The sequence below is a fragment of the Bufo bufo genome, chromosome 3 (genome assembly GCF_905171765.1).
Source record: "Bufo bufo chromosome 3, aBufBuf1.1, whole genome shotgun sequence".
Lineage (NCBI taxonomy): Eukaryota > Metazoa > Chordata > Amphibia > Anura > Bufonidae > Bufo > Bufo bufo.
In genome coordinates, this window is record NC_053391.1 from 427,123,496 (window position 1) to 427,149,148 (window position 25,653).

Sequence of the window (25,653 nt, forward strand, 5' to 3'; positions counted from 1 at the left end):
CGGCCCGTCTGGCACCAACAACCATGTCACACTCAAAATTGCTTAAATCACCTTTCTTTCCCATTCTGACATTCAGTTTGGAGTTCAGGAGATTGTCTTGACCAGGACCACACCCCTAAATGCATTGAAGCAACTGCCATGTGATTGGTTGACTAGATAATTGCATTAATGAGAAATAGAACAGGTGTTCCTAATAATTCTTTAGGTGAGTGTATATGGAGAGCTGACTTGTTTTTCCTATTGCATTTGAGAGAAGGTACCTGTACACATTAGTCTAACTGGACCTTTCAGCCCTGAGCGATTTTCCATTTTTGTATTTTCAGTTTTCACTACCTGCTCTCCTAGAGCCATAACTTTTTTATTTTTCCATGCACATAGCCATATGAGGGCTTGTTTTTTGTACTTTCTAATGTCACAATTTAATATTGGATACGATGCAGGGGAAGCTGTAAAAAATCCCAAATTGGGTGGAAGTGGGAAAAAAACACAATTCCACCAGTTTTAGGCCTCTTTCACACTACCGTTTTTGTTTTCCGTTTTGCGGGACGTTTTTGGGTCCGCAAAAAAGAACGGAATGTACTCCGTATGTATTCTGTTTCCGTGTTTCCGTATCTCCGTCCCGTGCAAAGATGTCCTATATTTGGCCGCAAATCACATTCCGTGGCTCCATTAAAGTCAATGGATCCGCAAAAAAACCGGAATGCATACGGAAATGCATCCGTATGTCTTCCATATCCGTTCCATTTTTTGCAGAAGTATCTATTGAAAATGTTATGCCCAGCCCAATTTGTTCTATGTAATTACTGTATACTGTATACTGTATACTGTATATGCCATACGGAAAATCGGAATGGAAAAACGGAACCAAAACGGAAACACAACGGAAACAAAAAAAACGGAACAACAGATCCGTGAAAAACGGACCGCAAAACACTGAAATAGCCATACGGTAGTGTGAAAGAGGCCTTATGGATTTTGTTTTTACGATGTTCCCTGTGCGGTAAAACTGATCTGTGAGTACAATTACAACGATAACACATTTTTGTATAGTTTTTCTTATGTTTTAATACCGGGGGAAAAAATTACCCTATAACTTTTTTTTTTTATAATTATATCTACAGAGCTGTGTTAGGGCTCATTATCTGTGGGGCGATCTGTAATTTTTATTTATACCATTTTGGAACAACTTGAGGTAAAGTGATGAAAAAATTGAGAATCATCAATTTATTTATTTTTTTTCATGATGGCATTCACTGTACAGGATAAATACGTTAATATTTTAATAGTTTAGGCATTTTGAGATGCAGTGATTCCTATGATGTTTATTTTTTAGAGTTTCTTTTTATTATGAAAAAGGAGGGTGATTTGAATGTTTATATATTTTTTTCATTTTTGTACTTTTTTTTAGCCCCCCCACACAAGCGAACCTGAACATGCGATCTTCAGATTTCTTCTGCTTTACATCTCAATAAATTTCCATTGCAATGTACTGCTGATTTGCTATGTTTTTATGAGACCCTGCTACGTGCAGGCCTATATAAGAACTGCAGCTGTAATAGGGCTTCTTCAGAGAGACCCAGGCTATTGCTGACAACAAATGGCTCCCTTGATCTCCATGCGGAGGAGCCGTTCTGGTCCCAGGAACACAGTGCTCCAGCGGAAAGCAGCCTCAGATGCTGTGGTCACGATTGATCATGGCATCTGAGGGATTAAATGTCTGTGATCAGCATTATTGCTTATCGCAGACATTAGCCACGGGTGTCTGTTGCCTAAAACAGAGGAACCTGGCGGCTATTGTGCCTGCTGTGTTCACAAGCGAGAACCATCTTTAAAGACCTGACTTCTGCATTACTTGTATGGCAGCAGTCGGAAAGGAGTTAAAGTTGATGATTTCAACCAAAACAATTGTACTGTGCGCCAGGTGAAATTTAACAATGAATGGTCATTTTAGCAGGCTGATGATACACCATCATCTGAAAAGAAGTTGGCCATGTTTGAAGTTTTTCATCCATTAGATCATATATACATAAGGGTCCATTCACGCGTCCGTATGTGCTTTGCGGATCCGCAAAACACAGACACCGACAATGTGCGTTCTGCATTTTGCGGACCGCACATCGCCGGCACTCTCATAGAAAATGCCTTTTCTTGTCTGCAATTGCGGACAAGAAGAGGACATGTTCTATTTTTTTGCGGAACGGAAGTGCGGATCCGGAAGTCTGGATCTGCAAATGTGGATGCGGACAGCACATTCCGGCCCCATTAAAAATGAATGGGTCCGCACCTGTTCCGCAAAATTGCGGAACGGATGCGGACCCATTTTGCGGATGTGTGAATGGACCCTAAGAAAGATTGTTTCGTGGACAGAAGATCTTCCTTTTAAAGAATCTTCCCCCAATAACCATACCTCCTGCTGTTCAACATAGCTTATGAGCAGCACTTTTCATATATGTGTTAAATAATGAGAAAAGTCTAAGGAATAATGACCCATTAGGGGAGATTTATCAAAATTGGTGTAAAGAAAAACTGGCTTAGTTTCCCATAGCAACCAATCAGATTGATCAATTCAATTTCCAAAGGAGCTCTGAAAAAAATGAAAGGTGGAAGCTGATTGGCCGGCTATGGGCAACTAAGCCAGTTTTCCTTTACACGAGTGTTAATAAATCTCTCTCATTATCTCTGATGGCGAAGGATCGGGTATGTTGAAAGTCAGCTGACTCTGATCTGTTGTGTGTGACTAGCTATAGTCTGTGTTATTCTCTCTAATATGTGCTTATGGTAATTCTATCTCTGGAGAGGCAAGACATACACATCCATAGTCAGCAGCACACAGACATTTAGTATCGCATATATATATATATATATATATATATATATATATACATGCATTTTTTTGTTTTGTTTTGTTTTTCTAGTTCGGGTTGATGTCTAAATGGTCCATTACAATTGAATGTACATTTTGTGTTATTCATAGAGGCCAGTATTGCTGTTTCTATTATGTTTCTTGGCTCTGTTGGTTCTTTGACTTTTGAATATTAACATTGTGCTAAATTCCCTTTTTACAGAGACATTGTGGTCTTTAGGATTGGAAAAAAAACTAAAACCCCCAGCTGGATGCTTTTTCTAGGAAAGAAGAACAGTTGCCCTTTAAATATATTCAATGCTTCATCTTACTTCCTATGGCATGCCTGTTACTGAGGGCCCATGTGAGACCAAAAAACGTTAGCGGTGTGAGCTTGCCAAGTTTCCGTCACAGACATTAAGCTGTGATCATGATTTTATTGCAGTTGAAGCTTTTGTAGAAGAAGGTAGTGATGACCAAACTCTAATTGCCACACACTAGGAGCATAAAGTTACTCTGTCCTTGCATAACATCACATTACTCTATCGATCAAATATGAGCTGTATACAATTACATTTGTTGTACTTTTTACTGGTAAAAATTCGATCATAATACTCTTTGGGGTATTAAATAGGATGATGCTACATACCGTCATGCTCTGGCAAGTGAATGGCCGTAGGGAATCTGGAGCTGATGTCATTTTACATATGTCCTCCTAGCTGTGTTTTCTTTTCTAATCAAATACAGTACTGGAGTTTTAATATTTGAAGAAGAAAAAAACACTGGTAAAAGGCAATGCAGAACTTAAAGGGGTTTTCCACAATCTGGATGGGTTTCGGACAGCCCCATTGACTGTGAATAATGTGAAAAAAATAATAATAACTATTCTTAGTCTTAAAGTGGTTTTTCCAGTTTGGATCAACATCCTTTAAAATAATAATTTATGAAGGGAGCAGTCATTTTGTATTTTATTTTTACCTTTATTGCTTCTATGTCTCGTTCTGGGCTTTGGTCACATGACCATGTCCATGCAGCTCTTTCTTATTTCCTGTGAGGATACATCCATGGGCGTGTCAGAGCTGCAACAGGGAGAATGATAGGAGAGTATGTCTGTATTTAGCTGGGTGGGAGGAGCTATAAACTAGCATGGGCGGCGCTGAAGCTGTGGCAGAGGAAGGAGAAGTGCATCATGGGTTTGGTTGGATACAGCAACAGGAAGTCCAGGATGTAGACAAGCCAGAGTGAATTCTTTACATAGTTAAAATGGTTCAGGACTCAGGAGAGTCAAAATTGAAAAAAACAAGATGAAAGAAAACGTACATGAGGTAAGCAACCACATAAACATATCTGTTAAACACCATTGTAATTCAAGAAAACCCCTTTAAAGGAACTCTATCACCTTGGAAGAGCCCTGCTGCAAGAATAGTACACCTGAAGCCGAGCTCAGATCAGTCATTTTCATCTCACTCTGGTTCCCCTACCGTGCACCTGGTCATGTAATGCATTAAAAGGACTAATCTTGGAGTCTATTATGGGTGGGCGCTCAGGAGTCCTCTCTACACATTACATGGCTGAATTACGCATTAAAAGTGTCATTTAGATAACAATTACTGATCTGAATTCAGCACCATGTGTACTATATTCATACATTGCTGTGGTTATTAGGTGACACCTACCGAAAATTATAGCGGAAAAGTTCTGCTACAAAAACTGCTACAAAGTCCACATGTACTACATGCAGTTTTTGCTGCAAAAAGCCCATAGACTTCACCCTCTCCATTGCAAAAGATGAAATCTGCCAGGGAGAACCGCAGCATAAATTGACACTCTGCAGATTTCAAATCCACACCACAGGTCAATTTACGCTGTAGTTTTTGTACGCAGGTTTCTTATAATCTCATCCACTTTGCTGGTACGGTACAACACTGCGGATTTGATGCATGAAAATCTGTGATGGCAAATTCTCAGCTATTCAGTCACGTGTAAACCCAGCCATAACGTCCATTGAGATGTCACTAAACATGACCATGTCAACCAGTGGTTGCATCCGGTGGGCCATGTCACGACTGGCTTCTATACCAATATTTTATTTTAATATTGTATGAACACGACCATGACCATTCTGTTCTTTAGGATGCACAGACTTATTATACTTACAAATAACTTACAAAGGTTCAAAACACAGAAAGTTCAAAACATCAAAGTTCTATGTTCAGCACCAGGGACAACACATTGAACACTTCAAATAGCTGTGCATCACAGGGAACGTTCCCGGTTGTTGTTGAATATTTCTGTGTTGATAACTTTTGAACCACAATAGATATTGCATATCTGATTGCTGCAGTCAATTTCTGAGAAACCTCTGGTCTTCTTTGATATGCTAGATGACCCCTTCCCGTTGGAAAAATTTGCCCTTGAACCAATATGGTGGCTTTCAAGATGGCAGCCATGTTCCGGACATACAGTGCCTTGCAAAAGCATTCACCCCCTTGACTTTTTTTTGTTTTGGTGCCTCACAACCTGGAATTGACATGGATTGTTTGAGGATTTGCATCATTTAATTTACAGAACATGCCCACAACTTTGAAGATGTTTTTTTTTATTTTTTTATTGTGAATCAAACAACAAATAGAACAAAATAACAGAAAAGGTCAATGTGCATAACTATTCACCCCCCTAAAGTCAATACTTTGTAGAGCCATCTTTTGCGGCAATCACAGCTCCAAGTCGCTTTGGATAAGTCTCTATAAGCTTGCCACATCTTACCACTGGGATTTTTGCCCATTCCTCCTTGCAAAACTTCTCCAGCTCCTTCAAGTTGAATGGTTTGTGCTTGTGAACAGCAATCTTTATGTCTGACCACAGATTTTCTATTGGATTGAGATCTGGGCTTTGACTAGGCCATTCCAACACATTTACCGGTTTCCCCTTAAACCACTCAAGTGTTGTTTTAGCAGTGTGTTTGGGGTCATTGTCCTGCTGGAAGGTGAACCTCCGTCCTAGCCTCAAATCACGCAGAGTGGTACAGATTTTGCTCAAGAATATCCCTGTATTTAGCACCATCCATCTTTGCCTCAACTCTGACCAGTTTCCCAGTCCCGGCTGCTGAAAAACATCCCCACAGTATGATGCCGCCACCACCATGTTTCACTGTGGGGATGGTGTTCTTTGGGTGATGTGATGTGTTGGGTTTGCTCCAGACATAGAGTTTTCTTTGATGGCAGAAAAGTTCAATTTAGGTCTCATCAGACCAGAGCACCTTCCTCCATACATTTTGGGAGTCTCCCACATGCCTTTCCGCAAACTCACAACGTGCCTTTTTGTTTTTAGATGCAAGTAATGGCTTTCTTCTGGCCACTCTGCCATTAAGCCCAACTCTATGGAGTGTACGGCTTATTGTCGTCCTATGTACAGATACTCCAGTCTTTGCTGTGGAACTCTGCAACTCCTCCAGGGTTAGCTTAGGTCTCTGTGCTGCCTCTCTGATTAATGCCCTCCTTGCCCGGTCCGTGAGTTTTGGTGGGCGGCCGTCTCTTGGCAGGTTTGCTGTTGTACCATGTTCTTTCCATTGGGTTATGTTAGATTTGATAGTGCTCCTGGGAATCATCAAAGATTTGGATATTTTTTTATAACCTAAACCTGACTTGTACTTCTCAACAACATTGTCCCTTGCTTGTTTGGAGAGTTCCTTGGTCTTCATGGCAGTGTTTAGTTAGTGATGCCTCTTGCTTAGGTGTTGCAGCCTCTGGGGCCTTTCAAAAAAATGTGCGTATATGTAATGACAGATCATGTGACACTTAGATTGCACACAGGTGACATAATTTAACTAATTATGTGACTTCTGAAGGTAATTGGTTGCACCAGAGCTTTTTATGGGCTTCCTAACAAAGGGGGTGAATACATACGCACATGCCAATTTTCTGTTTTCTATTTCTAAACAATAGTTTTATTTATATATTTTTCTCATTTCACTTCACCAACTTAGACTATTGTGTCCTGATCCATCACATAAAATTCAGATTAACAAAACATTGAAGATAAGACTGTAATGTAAAAAAATATGAAAAAAGTCAAGGGGGGTGAATACTTTTGCAAGGCACTGTAGTCTAAAAGATAGGCTCCTTTACCCATTAATTGCTGGGGTATTTTAGATATTTCATTTTCCCAATTGTTTCTGAAATAATAAAGTGTCCTGAGACTCTTGGCTCCTGTTTGCCTTATTTCTTCCTTAGTGTAAAGAACTGGAGAACTTTTAGAAAAATAACATATATTACTATTAACAGATAATTTGGTTTCTGCATGATAAACTATAAATATATTCTCTGTATACCAGAAAATAACTCTTCATACATCACATTTTTATATAAACTAATGGTTCTAGGTTTTTGGGGGGTGGGGGCTCTGGCTAGAAATAATATCATGATATGTGATAATAAAGTTAGAAGTACCCTTATTTTGTCTGCACAGTATTTTATTGTTAGGCAGGGAACTGTGTCCACCAAAAGTAACAAAATTGCCAGCTATGGGAAGTAGGAGCCAGCGTGGTTGATGAATCAAAGCATTGGGGGGATCAGATATTCCCTTAGGCAGATATTTCATGGCAATGGCATGGAAAGAAGGCTTGGGTCCTCTCCATTTTCTTTCACATGCAGATTTTGGAACAGATTTCACCCATTTCAATGCAACATCTGTGATAAATTTTCAGCATGTTGTGGATTTTAATCCCATGTTATACGTATTTTTGCAACATATCTGTCATGTGTGAATATGACACTTTTATGGCTAAAATTCCTGTAACTATATCAAACTTTAAGCAAAAAAATATAACACGAACCGAGAAGGTGATTATAGGTTGGACCTGATACAGAATTGAATGCATTTCTTTGATAAAGCACAATAAAGAGCAAGCCTTTTCTTTTATAAAGGTTAAAGTATGTATTTTTAGTACTGCGGGATTCAAAGCACAACTACAGGAATGCACTCATATGTAAAGCAAATATTGAGATAGTGATTTGCCCCAGGATTATAAAATACTCATAGAGTGGAACAGAGATGTTTTCTCTTACGTGATGTAGGTGTGCAGATGTAAAAGTAGATACTGTACGTTACTGAAACAAATCAAACAATTCTGTACAATACGGTACGATTATGGTGTACCATAGCTTGCAGTATGCTGTAGTATTCTTTTATGCACATTACTCTATATTTTAATCAGTACTGTACGTTTTGTACATCTCATTTGGAAGCTAAAATATTATGATACAATTCTGGCCACTAGGGATTTGGAAAAAATTATTGCATATAGTTATACATTGAGCTCTATAATTATTAAAGGGATTGTGTCACTTCTGCAAGTGGCATGTATCATGTAGAGAAGGTTAATACAAGGCGCTTATTAATGTATTGTTATTATCCATGTTGCTGGCTGGATTAATTTTTCTATCACATTATACACATCTGGTTTCCATGGTTACGACCACCCTGTAATTCATCAGCAGTGGCCATGCTTGCATACTATAGGAAAAAGTGCCAGCCTCTCCGGTGGTTGGGATCGTGGGAGCGCACATAGGCTGGAGCTGGATTGCAGGGTGTTGGTAACCATGGAAACGAGCAGTGTATAATGTGATGGAAAAATGAATCCAGCCAGCAAAGGAGGCAATATGGATAAAAACAATACATTAGTAAGTGCTTTGTATTCACTTTTTCTAGATAATAAATGCTATTTGCTGAAGTGACACAACCCGTTTACAGTATGCAGAATGTGAAAGGGTCAGCTCTGTATGTTGACCCTTGAGGGGAACCAGTCACCATGAAATACAGTGCTATCTGAAAGCAGTGAGTTATAGAGCTGAAAGAGCTGAGCAGATTGATATATAGTTTTATAGGAAATCAGTATAACTTGTATTTTATTCATTTAAATCCCAGCTCATTCTCAGATACGGAGTCACATCAGCGGTCCTAATCAGTGACTGACAGCTAAAGTGTATATGCGCACCTAAAAAGGGAAGCCCCTCACTCACTGATTAGGACCGCCAACCAGGGGTGCACCACCAATGAGGCCAGGTGAAGTGATCGCCCCAGGCAGTATCAGGCAGGGGCAAGAGGGGGGCAGCAGAAGGGCCATGGGCAATGAGCGCTTTCATTGTGGCAAAAAGGTTAGGTTAAGAAATTGGCATGGGGGGGGTCGCCGTTTCAGTTTTCAACTCAGGCAGCAAAAAGACTAGGTGCACACCTGCCGCCAACATGAATGCTAAGCTTAGAATGAACAAGATTAATACAATACGAGTTATACTAAATCTTTACAGTTATGATTGCAGTTAACGTCATTGGGGCAGTATCATGCACAAAAATAAAGCTCATTTCAGATGCATATCTTAAAGGACCTTCTCCTATATCCAGAACAGGCCCCTACAGTGAATAAGAGCACTGTTCAAGCGTTGCTACTTTCCAATTACTTCTATGGGAGTTCGAGCCATCCCAGGGAGATGAATGGAGATGTGGCTGTGCATGCACGGTGCACCCTTCATTTACTTCTATAGGAGTTCTGAAAATAGCTGAGTAAGCCCAATTGGCTATTTTCGGAACTCCTATAGAAGTGAATGGGGAGCATGTGCACATGAGCGGTGCGCTCTCATTTACTTTTGGGGGGCTCGTTCATATACACCTATGTGACATTGATGGTATACCCTAGCTATATGCTATGATTAATAACATACATCAAACTATTTGAAACATGGGACTGTCTCTGACTAGGCATGTTGTATATGTGATGTTTTTAAAAGTGTGACGATAAAAGGAAAGATTTTTTAACAGTGCTCGAGAATATAACCCTTTTATCCTTCGACTGAAATATCCTAGCGATATGCCACCAATGTATGAGATGACACAACCCCTTTAACCACTCCCATACAAGTAAGCTCTGTCTAGTAATGGCTGCAGCCAGGCACCATTTTTCTCTTGTACATACAGTATTAGAGGAATTTGGGGCTCTGTATCTCTATCAATATGGTGCTCCAACCACTATAAAAATATAATATGAAATGAACGATCAGAGAATATTGGATCTAAAAATAATATATGGGGAGCTATAACATGAGCAGAATTTTTAAAGTCTGTTTTGCAAGGGTCTGCATTGTCGAAATTTCCACCAAACATCTCATACATTTTGATAATTTGGTGGATCTTAAAAGAAGAGCTCCCACAAAAAATGTTAATCTTTGGCCTGCTAGAAAGGTACATCTGTAATCTGTAGTGAATGTAATCTTCTTACCAGTGACTGTATTTGCGAGTTATCACCTCCCTTCTGCTTCTCGGCTGTGTCATGTCATCAACAATAAGACTTTCCAAATAACACAGCATCTTAACTGTGGACAGGAAGTCAGTTTCTCTATGTAGTCCTATGGGAGCCTCAATGTCAGTCTCATAGGAATGAATAGAGAAGTAACTGACTTCCTGTCCTGTGTCAGTTGGAGATCAGAGAGTTGGTCACATGACACAGCTGAGGATCAGAATGGAGGTTTTAACTCACAAATACAGTCACTGGTAAGAAGATTACCTTTACTGCAATGTACATCATGCATCTTTCTAGCAGGTCAGAGAAGAACACTTGAACAGTCTTGAGATGTTACTCCACTTTCTATTTCACTCCTTTACTGGAGTAAGATTGACACAATTTTTCGGACTTTTCAAAAAGTCACAGGAAATTTGGCCCTGCTTTACAGGCTAACCATGGCCACTTTCCCGAACTGGAATGAGTTGTGTAAAAAATGCATAACATCACAAAAGTTGGGTAACTTAAAAATAGATTGTATTACTTAGGGTCCATTCACACGTCTGTGTGTGTGGATCCGCAAAACACGGACATCGGCAATTGCGGACAAGAATAGGACATGTTCTATATTTTTCGGGATCGGAATTGCGGACCCGGAAGTGCGGATCCGCAATTCCGGATCCGGGCAGCACATCGTGCTGCCCCATAGAAATGAATGGGTCCGCAATTCCGTTCCGCAAAATGCGGAACGAAATTGCCGACGTGTGAATGGACCCTTATCATGGAGAGGTCCTGAGTTAGAACTTGTCCAGAGCTGCTCTCAAAGTTGTGCTGGTTGCCACCAGAAAGAGTGAATAAGCTTCTGTATTACAGGAAAGCAGTTATATGATCTTTTTCAGATTACTGTACAGTGCTTCCTGTAGAAACTATATTGGAGCCATAGTAGAGAATGCTGGGAGATTTCAGTTCTAAGTCACTGGATGCATTTCTGCAGTAGAATACAGGCTGTAACTCAGGGCCAACACAAGATGCAGTAAGTAATATACTAAAGTTACTCAGATTTTTATGCAAGTAATAGATACTGAAAAATTGCAGAGTCCTGCTTGCTTTAAATATACTATACAAACATAAAGTGGCGCCAACAAGCCTTTTCAGCTTGTACTAAGATGGAGACGCTGATTACATAGCAAAAATCACCAAACTAAAAAATTGCACACATTGGTTTGTGCAAAAAAATGTGTGATTTTTTGTGATTTTAAGCAGCAAAGTGGGTGGAAATGTGGGCGTTGTCAATTCGGTGAATGCCAAATGTATCAACTGACTTTTTAAAAAGTCTCAATAAAAGCGCAATTTCACGACAGTAGGGGATGGCATAAAGTAACTGGAGTAACATCTCTAGACAAAAGTGTTATGTGTAAAGGTACGCCAAATGAATCAAATAACATACAAAGGTAGACAGACTCAAGATGAACAGGATTCAAAAAATCCTCCATAATCAATTCCTCCCAAGATGTTACAGTATATGGGTATAAGTATGTGAGTGTATATATATATATATATATATATATATATATATATATATATATATATATATAGATATATATAAAAAGCTGAGTGTATGTGTGTATGTATGTCCACTAAAGGAATCCGCACTGTCACATTTACCATCACAAAATTTGGCACACGGCTACATCAGATGTCCGGGAAGGTTTTAGAGCAGGTCTCAGCTCTCTAGCACGTACCATTCCTGAGATATTCCCAAAAAATACATTAGCCAATAAAAGCCTGGTCACATGACCCTTATCAGCCAATAGAAGCTCGCAGGTCCTCCAGTCTCCACATACACAGTTTTACTCCAGGTTTCCATAACAACCCAGCCATTTATCTTTACTGCTGTAGGAGAGCTTTAAAGTAAATCTGTCACCAGGATAATCGCTATTGAAGTAAAGCCATGGCCTAATAGCACTTAGTACCTTATTTCAAGATGTGCCTTTGTTTCAGCAATAGATGTTTTTATCCTCTGAAAATCCATTTTATTTGGTATGCAAATGAGCCAGTAAGGTGCCCAGAGGGAAGGAGCCCAGGTACGCCTCCTGCCACAATGTGTCTACCCACCCCTCCTACATCCCATTCAAGCTATAACTCTGCCCCCCTTTTCCCTGCTCCCAGCATGAGGGCGTGCCTGGGCTCCTTCCTGCAAGAGTGACGCCCCTCTGGGCACCTTACTGGTCACAGATTTCTTTTAAAGGGGCAGGGCGCCATGGATTACGCTGTTAAGGGAGCGGAGTGCTGTGGAGGTCACAGTTCAGGGGGCAGGTAGGGTGACCATTCAGGCCACCTTCAAAAGACGGACTTAAAACCCCCCCCCCCCCAGTTCCCGCTAAGACACGCCCCTGACCCGTTTAGGCCACGCCTTCTCCCACTCTGCAGCCGGCTGGGATTAAAAAAATGAAGGTAAAAATCAACTTCTGTCAGCTGCAGGGGTGGGAGGGACGGTGACTTTCTCCCTGCAGCTCACGCTCATATAGCACAGTGCTTCTGTCTGAGAATGAGCTGTTCAAAAGGACATCCCTGTGTCCGTCCAGGCCCTGCGCCAGACGGAGGACAGGGAGTCTGAAAGCCAGACTGTTCTGCCTAAAACCGGACCTCTGGCCACGCTAGGGGCAGGCTGCTGTGGAGGTCACAATTAAGGGGACGGTCCGCTATGGAGGTCAGTGTTAATGGGCAAATTGCTGTAGAGGCCACTGTTAAGGGGGCGGGGTGTTGTGGAAATCACTGTTAAGGAGACGGGGTACTGTGGAGGTCACTAATAAAGGGACCGCCGCTGTGGAGGTCACTATTAAAGGGGCAGTTCGCTATGGAGGTCACTGTTAAGGGGACAGGATGCTGTGGAGGTCACTGTTAAAGGGGCTGGCACCATGGAGGTCTCTGTTAAGGGGGCAGGGAACGGTGTAGGTCACAGTTAAGGGGATGGTCCGCTATGGAGGTCAGTGTTAAGGGGATTTATTAGTGAGAGGTCAATGTTAAGGGGGTGGGGTGTTGTGGAGGTAAAGTTTTAAGGGAACGGAGCTGTGTGGAGGTCACTGTTAAGGAGCGGGTTATTGTGTAATGTGCTGTGGATGTTACTGTTAAGGGGGCAGGCCGCTGTGGAGGTAAATATTAAAGGGGTGGGCACTGTGGAGGTCACTGTTAAAAGGGCAGTGGGGTACTGTGAGGTCACTGTTAAGGCAGCGGCGTACTGTGAGGTCACTGTTAAGGCAGCGGCGTACTGTGAGGTCACTGTTAAGGCAGCGGGGTACTGTGAGGTCACTGTTAAGGTAGCGGGGTACTGTGAGGTCACTGTTAAGGCAGCAGCGCACTGTGAGGTCACTGTTAAGGCAGCGGGGTACTGTGAGGTCACTGTTAGGGCAGCGGCGTACTGTGAGGTCACTGTTAAGGCAGCGGTGTACTGTGAGGTCACTGTTAAGGCAGCGGGGTACTGTGAGGTCACTGTTAAGGCAGCGGCGCACTGTGAGGTCACTGTTAAGGCAGCGGGGTACTGTGAGGTCACTGTTAGGGCAGCGGCGTACTGTGAGGTCACTGTTAAGGCAGCGGGGTACTGTGAGGTCACTGTTAGGGCAGTGGGTACTGTGAGGTCACTGTTAAGGCAGCGGGTACTGTGAGGTCACTGTTAGGGCAGTGGGTACTGTGAGGTCACTGTTAGGGCAGTGGGTACTGTGAGGTCACTGTTAGGGCAGTGGGTACTGTGAGGTCACTGTTAAGTGACCATGTTACTGTGGCAGTCACTGTTAAAGAGGCAGTCGCTGTGGAGGTCTCTGTTACGGGGGCCGCGAATGGTGGAGGTCACAGTTAAGTTGACTGTAACCTATTGTTAGTGTTAAGGGTTGGGTGCTGTAGAGGACAGTGTTACGGGGGCGGGCCCCTGTCGACGTCACTGTCAAGGGGGCGGGCTGCTGTGGAACTCACTGTTAAAGGGGCAGGCTGCTGTGAAGGTCAAAGTTAAGGGGTGGGCTGCTGTGGAGGTCCCATTTTAAGGAGACGGGGCACTGTGGGGGGGGTCAGTGTTAAGGGGTGGGGGGCTCTAGAGGTATCTGTTATAGTGGATACTGTCGATATCTTTTAACGACACCCAGGTCCTTCAGCTCTCTCTATCTCTATATATATATAACTATTGTTCCACATGGGTGAATAAAGACATCACGTTTTTCAAGTCTTGGAGTGCTGTCCCATTTCATGCGTATATATATATATATATATATATATATATATATATATATAGTATATAATATATAAATATCAAAATAAGATGCAGTGCATTCCTTTTTTCTAGTGAACCATTTAAACATAACCTATATTGTCTTTAAGTCTGAACATTCTAATTAAAGGGGTTGTTTTTTGGGTGGCTCCCCCTTCCCCCACACCCCATGTGGCCAGACCTAAGTATGCTTACCTCCACAGGCTAGTTTCACATATGTGCTAAAGGTATCCAGCAACCGGATATTGCCTTTCGCTGCCAGAGCTTATTAGCTATATTGGGATCCTGCAGGGATCCTGCTAGTTTCTGGCACTGGCCAAAACCAGCCGCTCATGCCAGAAACGGGCCAAATCCCTGCTGAATCCCATTGTCATTAATGGGCTCCAGCAGTGCACGGCCTTATTCAGCTATGCTGAATGCAGTAAGGGTACCTGCACTTGTGAACTTATTTGAGCGGGATTTTCCGCATGGAGATTTTATTTCCCATACACTGGAAACATATTCACTTTTAAAAGTGATCCATTCAATTTAGTAAAAGAAAGGAGTGATTTCTTTAGATTGATGCGTTAAAGGTATGGCCACAAGGTGGCGGATTTTCCATAGCGGGATTTCTACTGCAAATTCACTGCATTTCCACAGGAAAATCCACACTGAATCTGCGGCAAAGTTCACATGTTATATATACAGTTAGTGTTGCTGATTGTCCGCTGATTTAGAGGGAACCATTTTTATATATTGCTTCCAGTTGCTAAAATCAATAAATAATATTTGTGGTCAGGACCTAAACGAGTGGAAGATGCCCAACCACCACCCCCCTACCTAATTGGCCTGAGGTGTGCCTTGGCCTCACTAGGTCGGTATGCCTGAAAAAGGGGGCATATCCTGAATGTGATGGTTGAATGACTGAATGAAGAATGGGAATGGGTGGGCAGGGGACGTCCGAATGCCGACGTGCTGCCTGGGAGAGCCGGACTGCTTAAGACAGGTAACGGCCCCTCCCACAAATCCAGGCTAGCCTGCGGCCAGCCTTAACACTTGTGGTCAGGACCTAAACGAGTGGAAGATGCCCAACCACCACCCCCCTACCTAATTGGCCTGAGGTGTGCCTTGGCCTCACTAGGTCGGTATGCCTGAAAAAGGGGGCAAAACCCACCAGTGAGGGAAGGATTGGCCTGAGGTGCTACTCTGCCAATGTACTGAATGCTTGGACCAGCTCCGCTTGTGGCTCCGGGATATACCGTACAAAGCACCCCGAGCGCCAGCACCCCAAGTGTTTGATGATATGCACAGGGACTCCATGCTTGGACGCTGCGGATGCCGCACCGATGCGGAAATAATACCCCGAGAATTGAGCCGGATTCAATCCTACCCCGGTTAACAGGATGCAAATATGTTTGATGAACTGGCTGGACGTCAGTGGACCAACAGGGAATGGAAGTAATGGGTCGGTGGGGCTGTGAAGACTAAGGGCCAGCAAGAGGTTGTCCAAGACTGTCACTGGACACCATGCGTTTGTGGTCTGGAAGAACTTAACTACATGGCCGGGACCTACCTGCCTTGTTTTGTTGTGAGGCAACTGCAAATGAAAGTTACTGCCCATCCTGACTAAATCTCCCTTGCGGAGAGCCACCGCCCCTTGTCTGGCCTGTGTCACTTCACCTGGTCTTAAAAACCCGTAAAACGCCAAGTACATCGCCGCCTTGATCACCAGGCTGGGAAGGACTCCGAATGGTGACAATGTGAGAACTTCCGACAGGCTACGAAACGTGTCCCCCATAATAGGTCGACGGACCGACTTGACCGTGACCTGGCTTTTTTGAATGCCTCTGAGGATGGCCTTGATCGGGTGGGCTGAAAATATAGAGGGTCTGTCTGGCTCTTGAAGTGCCAAAAAATGCTGCACCCCAGCCAAATATAGCCTAATGGTGTTGTAGGATAAAGCCAATACCGAATGGCAATAAGACACGAAAGCCACCATATACTTGACCTGACCTGTGTCACCTCTAGGATATGCCAACTGAAAGTTCGAAAAAACCACCCACGCTCGGCGGTACGACCGCAACGTACTGGCCGACAAAGACTTGGTAATGAGTGAACTGGCGACCACCATCAGAGAGTCTAATCCAAGACCAGCAGCCGCCAGTCCGGTACCGGGGTGCCCACTGAGTCTACTTCTGGGTTCTGTAAGAAAAAAAAGGAGAAAAATCAAAACGAGATAAAGCATCAGCTGCAACGTTGCTGACCCCGTCCAAAAACAGGGCATGAAAATGAAACCCCTGTTCCAGAGCTATCCAGGTCAATCTACGCATGAAAGACATGATGAGTAACGATTTAGATCTGCCCTTGTTAATGATCTCTGCGGTCGCCATGTTGTCAGTGTGGAAAACCACCGTGTGACCCGACCACCTATGCCCCCAGACTATAGCAGCTGCTACGATAGGATAGATCTCGAACAATGCCGACGTCTGAGAAAACCCCGGCAACTGTAGCACGTGTGTGGGCCATGAGCCGGCGAACCAATGTGAGCCAAATATGGCCGCGAAACCTACCGAGGCAGCCGTGTCTGAAAATACGTGTGGAGAATCAGAAGTGGCCCTCGGAATAAACATGGAAATGCCGTTCCACCCGCTGAGAAATCTGTCCCACATGAACAGATCTGCTCGGGCGTTCGCATTAAGATGCACTGATGCGTCCAAATCACTGGTCTGTTGTAATAAGACTAGCAATCTTGAAATGAATGATCTACCCTGAGGAATGATCCTCATGGCAAAGTTTAACATGCCCAACAGAGACTGCAATTCTCTCTTGGTGCAAACCTGAGACATGAGCAAGGAACGGACACCTGATTTGATTCTGTCGAGTTTGTCTTGTGGCAGACTGGCTGACATGGCGCGTGAATCCAGAGAGATCCCCAAGAACGTGACAACCTGCGCAGGCCCTTCTGTTTTATGTTCGGCCACTGGAATGTTTAACTCCTTGAAGACCTGCAAGTCAACAGGCGCCTGTGAGGGTTCTTCGATCAACAGAAAATCATCCAGGTAGTGAATGACATTCTGGCAACCCTGTTCCAACAAAATCCATTCCAATGCCTGCGCTAACTTGTCAAACAGACTGGGGCTGCTCTTGGAACCAAACGTCAACTTGGCGGCAAAATAGTACGCATCTCTCCATTTGATGCCATGCCACTGCCAGAGAGATGGGCTAATGGGCAGCAGTTTGAACGCATCAGAGACATCTGCTTTGGACAGCCAAGCCCCCATGCCTGTCTGAAGAATGACCTGTATAGCCTGGTCTACGGAGGTATACTTCAAGGAAAATTCCTCGGACGGAATCAACGAGTTGAGACTTGGAACGTGGGAAGAATGTGGAGCAGACAAATCATAAATCAAACGAAATTTATTGGAATATTTTCCCTGCACCACCCCCACCGGGCTCACCCTCCAAGTGCAGAAAGGAGGGGACTGGAAAGGACCAATGATGAAACCCTTGTCCAGCTCAACTGCCAAGAGTGAATCCACCAGACCAGCATGTTTAGAAGCCGACTGCAAGTTGGGGCATTCATGAGTCTGCTGGGGCAAGGTGATGAGCCCAGTGTGAAACCCCCGTGAAAACCCTTCCACCAGGAATGTACGGAGCGGCTGAACCGGATGAAGCCGCAGCAGCTGGTCTAGTGCCTCCACATTCACCCGGCTCAGTCACGCCGGCTTCAATGTGCAGACCGTGACCGGATGTGCCCTAAAACATGTGGCACAGACATGCAGGAGCCTGCACTGGCTGAAGTTGCAGATGGCATAATTAAAGTTATTGCAGAGCTGGGCTTTGCCTAGATAATGAATGGGTCTCCCTAGCTTGTCAAACTGGGTTGACTTCTGGCTAGGACCCGGGTTGATCCCACCTCTGGAGGTACTGGGGGCGGCTGTGAGGTCAGCCAATGGGCACCAAGCGGTAGTATGAGCAGGAGACTGACATGTAGCGCACACCGGGGACTTCAAACTGGTGAAGTGCCTGCAAAATAGTTCCATGTCGATATTGCTCCAGTCTGTGACTACCTGGAACTAGGCCCAAATGGCTGCCGCTTTGGCCGAGAAGGACCTATGATAATCATAGAACGCCGAACCCCCGTACTTGTGCGCCAAATCTACCACCCTGTAGAGATAAATGTCCAACTCTTCTCTCCTGTTAGGGCTGGCAGAACACAAAACGTCTCTGAACAGGCTGAAGGCCAGGACGAACTCGGCCAGAGACAGTTTGCGACTGAGCCTGGGGTCCTTGGACTTAAGTACTACCGACAACTCGCTACAGCCAAAGGACTTATTCTCTGTAACGTCGTGGGACATAATTAACAAGGATGCCAAGTTGACATCCTTGCCCTCCAGGATGTCCTTCTTTATGCTAGGCCTTACAAAATACACTGGTGCCACTGAAGGTACTCCCACGCCCTGTGACAGGTTAGCTGTAGACAGTAGAGTAGGCCCAGTACCTGCTACAACAGCCGGAGGTGCCGCGCCACTGGCTGGCCCAACTACTAGGGGGGGGTCGCGACGCTGTTCCATCACCTCCATCCGGGCTTGTAAATCCTGGATGGAACTCGTGAGTGTGTTCAGCACCGTGTGAATCTGCACCAGCGAATTAGTGATGGTGGTATTGTCGCTGGTAGCAGCAGGCCTGGCCTGTGGAGTAGCAGGGAACAGAAGCCTGAAGAGTTCCGCCTTTCTGGCTGTAGCCGCGAACGGAATTCCTCTCCTGAGCAGAGTTCGGCCGTCAGTTTAGGCACTGTCCAAGACCTAAGGGATGGAGTACTGCCGTGTTCGGACCCTCTTGGAGACGGAGGCAAGGACACAAATTCCTCAATGTCTGAAGGCTGAGACATGACCACTGCAAATAACACAACAAACACCACCAAACAACAACAAAAAAAAAAAAACGAAGAAAGAAAAAGAGAAGAGAAAAAAAAACAAAAAACAACCTGTTAACCCTACGACCTGCTGCCCGTAAGCTGACAGACAAGATGACGGAATCTAAGCCCCTCCCCCCCCCCCCCCCCCCCCCAGCAGCGTGAAACGATTGAACGAAAAGCCTTCGAGGCTGACAGGGAGTATGATAGTCGTTTCCACTGACGTATGAAGCGAGCCCGAGTTTATGTGAATCTGTGACGTGGCAGATTAATTACAAACGAATACTGCGGGCTAACGAACCTACAGACGTGGTAGGTGATGTATGTAAGTATAGGATTTGTGGAAAACAGACCGTATGACGTATGACACTAGTCTACGAGATGAAACGGGGTGTGTATGTCGTGCGAGCGTGTAGCTGTATCGGCAGATGTACCTAGAGGTGTATGGATGAAGCTTGGTGGATAAAGGTTCCCAAAAAAACAACCCACTCTTTTTTTTTTTTTTTTTTACTTTATTTAACAATCCACTTGTACCCTTTTTTTTTTTTTTTTATTCGTCAAACTGCCTGATGTGCGAACTATGTGTCTAAGGTATGTATGTAGTGTATGTGATGAGTGTCAAACATGTGCACAAGCAGCAACCTTGTAAGTAATCAACTCAGTAATAGCACCAGGACCCAGCTGCCAGAGTTTAACCTGCTGAGCTCAGATGACTCGCAGCCCCTGTATGAACTTAGATACAGGTTATGCTGAGAGTGCTGAACAGGCAATGAGCTCCAACTATGTGACAATGCTGCCCCCTGGTGCCAAAACTTGAATTGCATGTGCCTGAACGCAGTGAGGAGAAGCGATCCTCCGGCACACTTCCCCCTCTCTACACACCCTCCTACCCTCCTCCACGTTGCCACGCTCCCCAAACAAACCAGTTATCTTGGAAAACGATCTGAACAGCTTGCAGACTGAAGTGAAAGGTACACCCGGCTTCTCTGAGATCCACTCGTGCAGGACGCTTGCTGATGACGTCACACCCGGAAGTAGCAGACGTCCGAATGCCGACGTGCTGCCTGGGAGAGCCGGACTGCTTAAGACAGGTAACGGCCCCTCCCACAAATCCAGGCCTGCGGCCAGCCTTAACACATAACATTATAATTATTTTACGGATAATAATAATAGCATATTAAATTATTATAGCAGATAAGGGAGTAGGTGGTTGTCACTTGTATGTTAAGGAATTACCATTCTCCCAACACCCACCAAACCAGGAACCCAATTTAAGTGTGTTTAACATTGTAGGTTCTCAACCCATGGAATCCCCATGACCATGATTATACGAAAACAGAATCCATGTGCCAAGACACCCCCCTGTGCTGAGGGAGCTGCAGTACCATGAGTAATTTTTGATTAGGCCTCTCCAAGAAACTTCCTGCCTTGGCTGAAAGGAACTTAGCGTGGGAAAGTGCCATTTTTACTACTGTGTAGCATTAAGTCATGTAGTCTGGGGAAAGAACGAACTGAGATCTCTTTGGCTGGAAATGTTCTGAGGACAGTATAGCTGGCACTATACTTCAGACATTGTGGACAGTATTTGGAGTGAGGCTGGTAATTTGGAACACAAATGTTTTGTAGACCCATCCAGAAGGCCAGACCTGAGGAGGTAAGCAAACTTATCTGAAACCCCACTCCTGGGTTCCAGTTCCTTCGCTGTCCAGCTGAAAATCTCTGGTTTCCCCATATCAACTTCTGGTTTGACATGGGACATAAGGCCACTGCAACCAATGACTGACAGCAGTGGAGATGTGTTCCCTATGCATCATGTCACATGATGCATGGAGGACATATCATTGCTGTGGTCAGTCATTGGCTACAGCAGTCATGTGACCCACATCAATAAAATGTGTAGCTAGAACTTGATCTGGCCTGCAATTAGAACTGTCAGTAGAATTAAGTTTTCCAGTTACTATGAAAAATTACCAATTTTTTCCCTTTCTCCAATCTTTCCTGATGGCATTAGACATTCTTGTTGATGCCATTCTCCCAGCACCCACCAAACCAGAATTCCAATGTCAGCGTGTTTTACATTGTAGGTTCTCAACCCATGGAATCCCCATGGCCATGATTATATAAAAACAGAATCCATGTGCCTCAGATCACAGTGCCAAGACACCCCCTGTGCTGAGGGAGCTGCAGTACCATGAGTAATTTTTGATTAGGCCTCTCCAAGAAACTTCCTGCCTTGGCTGAAAGGAACTTAGCGTGGGAAAGTGCCATTTTTACTACTGTGTAGAGTTTAGTCAGGGAGCCTGGGCAAGCCATGAACGGAGATCTCTTTGGCTGGAAATGTTCTGAGGACGGTATAGCTGGCACCATACTGCAGGCATTGTGGACAGTATTTGGGGTGAGGTTGGTAATTTGGATAAAAATGTTTGAGGAGCATTGTAACTAGAACTGGGCACTGTGTCTCGTGGTGTACTGGAGACCTTGTTGCTGGCAGTCTAATGAGGAATATCTGGTGGCATAGTGGTTGACAATTATAGGGGTTTTGTGTCTTTTATGAGGACATTGTAGCTGGCAGTATTGGGACACCGTGACAGGAACACTGGAATTGAAAGTATTCTGGGAGTACTGTGACAGGAGATGTTATTGGGTAATTGTGGCTGACTATGCTTTATCAGGGCATTGTGGGTGAGAATGTTATGGGGGCTGTGTGGACTGGCACTGTTGCAGAAGCACCATGGGTTCAAATTTGCCTCTTAAATGAGGTTTTCAAGATTAGAAATTGGGGGGTACTATATCTCCTTGAGGAGAGCGCCTTAATCGGTGTGAGGAGACTTATACGCCATACAAGCTCCTCTGGAATTCTGGGAAGAAAGGAAGCTTGCTAAGAGCTCATTTGCATCCCTTTCTTCTCAAGATTACAAAAATATGGCTACTTTATTCCAAAAACATTGATTGTGTCTGGAATTGAGTCTCAGCCCCAGAACAACCTCGTTAAGGGCACATTCACACGCCCACGCCCTGTTTAGTGGTCTGCAAATTACGGATCTGCAAAACACGGATGCCCCCCGCGTGCATTCCGCAATTTGCAGAACAGGCAGCCCATTATAGAAATTGCCTATTCTTGTCCATGATTGCGGACAAGAAAAGGACATGCTCTATATTTTTTGCGGGGCTGCGGAACAGAACAATGGATGTGGACAGCACAGGGTGTGCTGTCCGCATCTTTTGTGGCCCTATTGAAATGAATGGGTCCGCACCCGTTCCGCATAATTGCGGGACGGATGCGGAACCATTCATACGATTGTCTGAAATAGCCGTAACCATGAGGCTAAGAAGTAAATCGGCGTCCTACTTGCATGAAGCCGGTGGCAGTAGGTAATAAGTAGCACGGCAATACTACACCCAGCACAGTTTAAAATGCCACCAAATGTAAGTGTTGTACACAGTGATCTCAGACTTCTCTACGGCTAAGGGCTTCTGCACATGGCTGGAAGTGTTTTGTGGTCCGCAACTCGTGAATCCTCAAAACAAGGTTACCGGACATGCCAGCATTTTTTTTACTTCTGCAGAAATGTCCTATCCTTGTCTGCAAAACGATCAAGAATAAGACATGTTGTATGTTTTTGCGGGCCCGCGGAACGGACATACGGGTGTGGACAGCACACACATTTTTTGCAAATCGGACGCAGACCAAAAATATGGCCGTGTGAATGGAGTGAATGGAGTTTTATTTCAGTATATTCTGCCCTGGGTAACAAAACAGTGGCAACGCTGGGCAGTAGCTACGCCTGGGTGTGGACACACGACTGGCACAGTGGGTGAGATGGTAAACTAGTTTACCAGGTATTCTGTGATAGGCATGAAATGTATAACTAATTTCAGCGCCAAGACCGAAAATTTTCCCTTGTGGGTTCTGTGCAAATAAATCTGAGTTCACATCAGCGTTCAGCCTTTCCGTTCTCCTGCTCTGTTATAGGCACATAACGGAGTCAAACTGAGCCTACCGGCCCCATAGACTATAATGAGCTCCGTTGGGTCTCCGCTCAGAGGAAGATTTTTGAAGCGGAGACAAAAGTCCTGCATGCAAGACCTCTGAGTGGAGCCTAATGGACCCCATTATAGTCTATGGGGTATGCAGGTTCCATTCGGCACTTTCCGTTTCTGAGATCAGATCAGGGCTCTCACAAGCGGTCCAAAACGGATCAGTACTGACCTAATGCATTCTGAATGGAGAAGGATCCGCTCAGAATGCATCAGTTTGCCTCCGATCAGTCACTATTCTGCTTTGGAGGCGGACACCAAAACACTGCTTGCAGCGTTTTGGTGTCCGTCTGACGAAACTGAGCCAAACGGATCCGTTCTGACACACAATGTAAGTCAATGGGGACGGATCCGTTTTCTCTGACACAATCTGGCACAATAGAAAATGTATCCGTCTCCCATTGACTTTCAGTGGAGGTCATGATGGATCCGTCTTGGCTATGTTACAGATAATACAAACGGATCCGTTCATGACGGATGCATGCAGTCCATTCCATTGACTATAATGGGGACGGGGGCGGAGCTCCGGCGCAGCACAGCGAAAGCCGCCGGACTAAAAAGTCCTGCATGTCCGACCATTATAGTCAATGGGGACGGAGCGGCGGTCCGGCGGCACGGCGAAATAGCGGAAGGACGGATCCGACATGGTGAACAGCCTGTCGGATCCGTCCTGCCGCAAGTGTGAAAGTACCCTAAGATGGAAAGCAAAACGGAATGCCTCTTAAAGGCTTCTGTTTTGCATTCCGTCATAATACAAGTCTATGGGCTGCAGAATGGATCCGTCCTTCCATCTTATGGATTCTGTTATTTTCCGTTATAACCATTTTATAACGGAAAGCCATAACGGACTCCAGAACGCAGATGTGAACCCACCCTTATCTTATCAGCACCAAGACCGAAAAATTTCCCTTGTGGGTTCTGTGCAAATGAAACTGTATTTTAGTTCATATAAATTAAAAACTACTTTATTTATGCAAAACTGGATTGATTTTTTTTAATTATTATTGTTCTCATACTGTCCTGTACATCCGGCACCGAGTATCTGTACAGCTTGCTGCGATTCCACGGCTGGCCTTTAGGGGGAGCTCTTCTATTCCGTCTTCTAGTTCCGTGCCTGCTCCTGATTTCCCTCACTCCTCTTCATTCTGTCTGTCGGGCTGTGGGATTACAACAATGTGGATGCAGTGCGGAAGGCAGCGGTACTTGGGCGACTTCTTACTCTGAGGAACGGGACCCTAGAAGAAGACTACAATGTTTGGGGAGTCGGTGTTCTGTGACCGGAGGCTATGCTACGCGGTAAGTGATGGCCAGGGTGCTGCTGTCTATGTGTGTGCAGCATGTGGGTGCTGCAGGCTGAGGTGGGTGCAGTGCAGGGCACCTCATTGTATCTTAGTCATAGTGAGATTAGAAAATGCATCCAACTTTTGCCCTAAATGTCCAGTGTGCATGGTGTTAGAAGAGGGACCTGTATCTCTATGTCATGTATTATGTGTGTGCTCAGCGCCTGCTTATTTGTGTTACTTTTCATATAAAACAGCCCATGGCCTTTTTTGGAAGCAGGAGGTGACGCTCCTAGGGTTACAGTACAGTCAGGATGTGTGTGAGGACTGATAGACAACATCTGCTCCATCTGAAGAACTTCTGGGGAGGTGGGGTTGACTTCTAGCATTCTCACTGTTGGAGGATGGGGCGGTGGTGGCCAAGATCTCATTTGTCCAATTTTCCGTGGGTTCTTTCCAGGTTGTATTTGAAGAACTCAGGAACCTGTTGCAACTAGAAAGAACTTTTTTTTTTCTTTTTCTTAAGACAACTTCTTACCCCCCTTCCACGGTGACCTAACATGATGTGTGGTCCTTGGGTGATGAGGGCGCAATACCTTAACTGGGACTAAGTAGACCAGCGGTGAGGAGCAAAATCAAAAGTTGGGTGCTAAATATATTACAAAGTCCGTTCTATTTTTTATGGGCACTAGTGGAAATTTTGGGAAAATTTCTGCATACAGGTCAACAACGCCTGCTCTTATGGTGCCAAGACCAGAGCATATTTTGAATCTGTATGACGTGGCAGCCATTACCTGTATTTGGCAATAGGACTAGTCAGATGTATATTCACTGAACATCCCGGCTAGGTTGCGTTCACCCACGTGAGGACGTATCTGTTAACCTACGCTTTTCTTTCCTGGACTATATGAAAAATTGTAATGTATTGCTCTTTTACATCCTTTTCCCCCCCAACGTGTATGTTGAACATGGGACAAAAAGGTGAGGTGAACAGCAGCTCCTCATAGATTTTCGAAACCGTTGTGGACTATATTTGTTTCTGTAGAAAGCCATCTCTGATCAGTAGAAGGAACT

General features: G+C 44.5%; 1 protein-coding gene across 2 annotated transcripts in view; it reads left to right on the plus strand.

The window, feature by feature from the left end:
• The window catches only part of ARHGAP6 (Rho GTPase activating protein 6), a 656,522-nt gene that overhangs the window by 367,559 nt on the left and 263,310 nt on the right, over window positions 1-25,653 (plus strand). The window contains exon 1 of one of the 2 annotated variants that reach the window (XM_040424990.1): window positions 24,455-24,595. The exons of the other annotated variant lie outside the window; for it this stretch is intronic. Coding sequence (XP_040280924.1) covers window positions 24,551-24,595 — 45 coding nt within the window. The 5' untranslated portion in view covers window positions 24,455-24,550. Of the gene's footprint in view, window positions 1-24,454; window positions 24,596-25,653 lie in introns of those variants that run through there. 2 annotated transcript variants of the gene reach the window in all.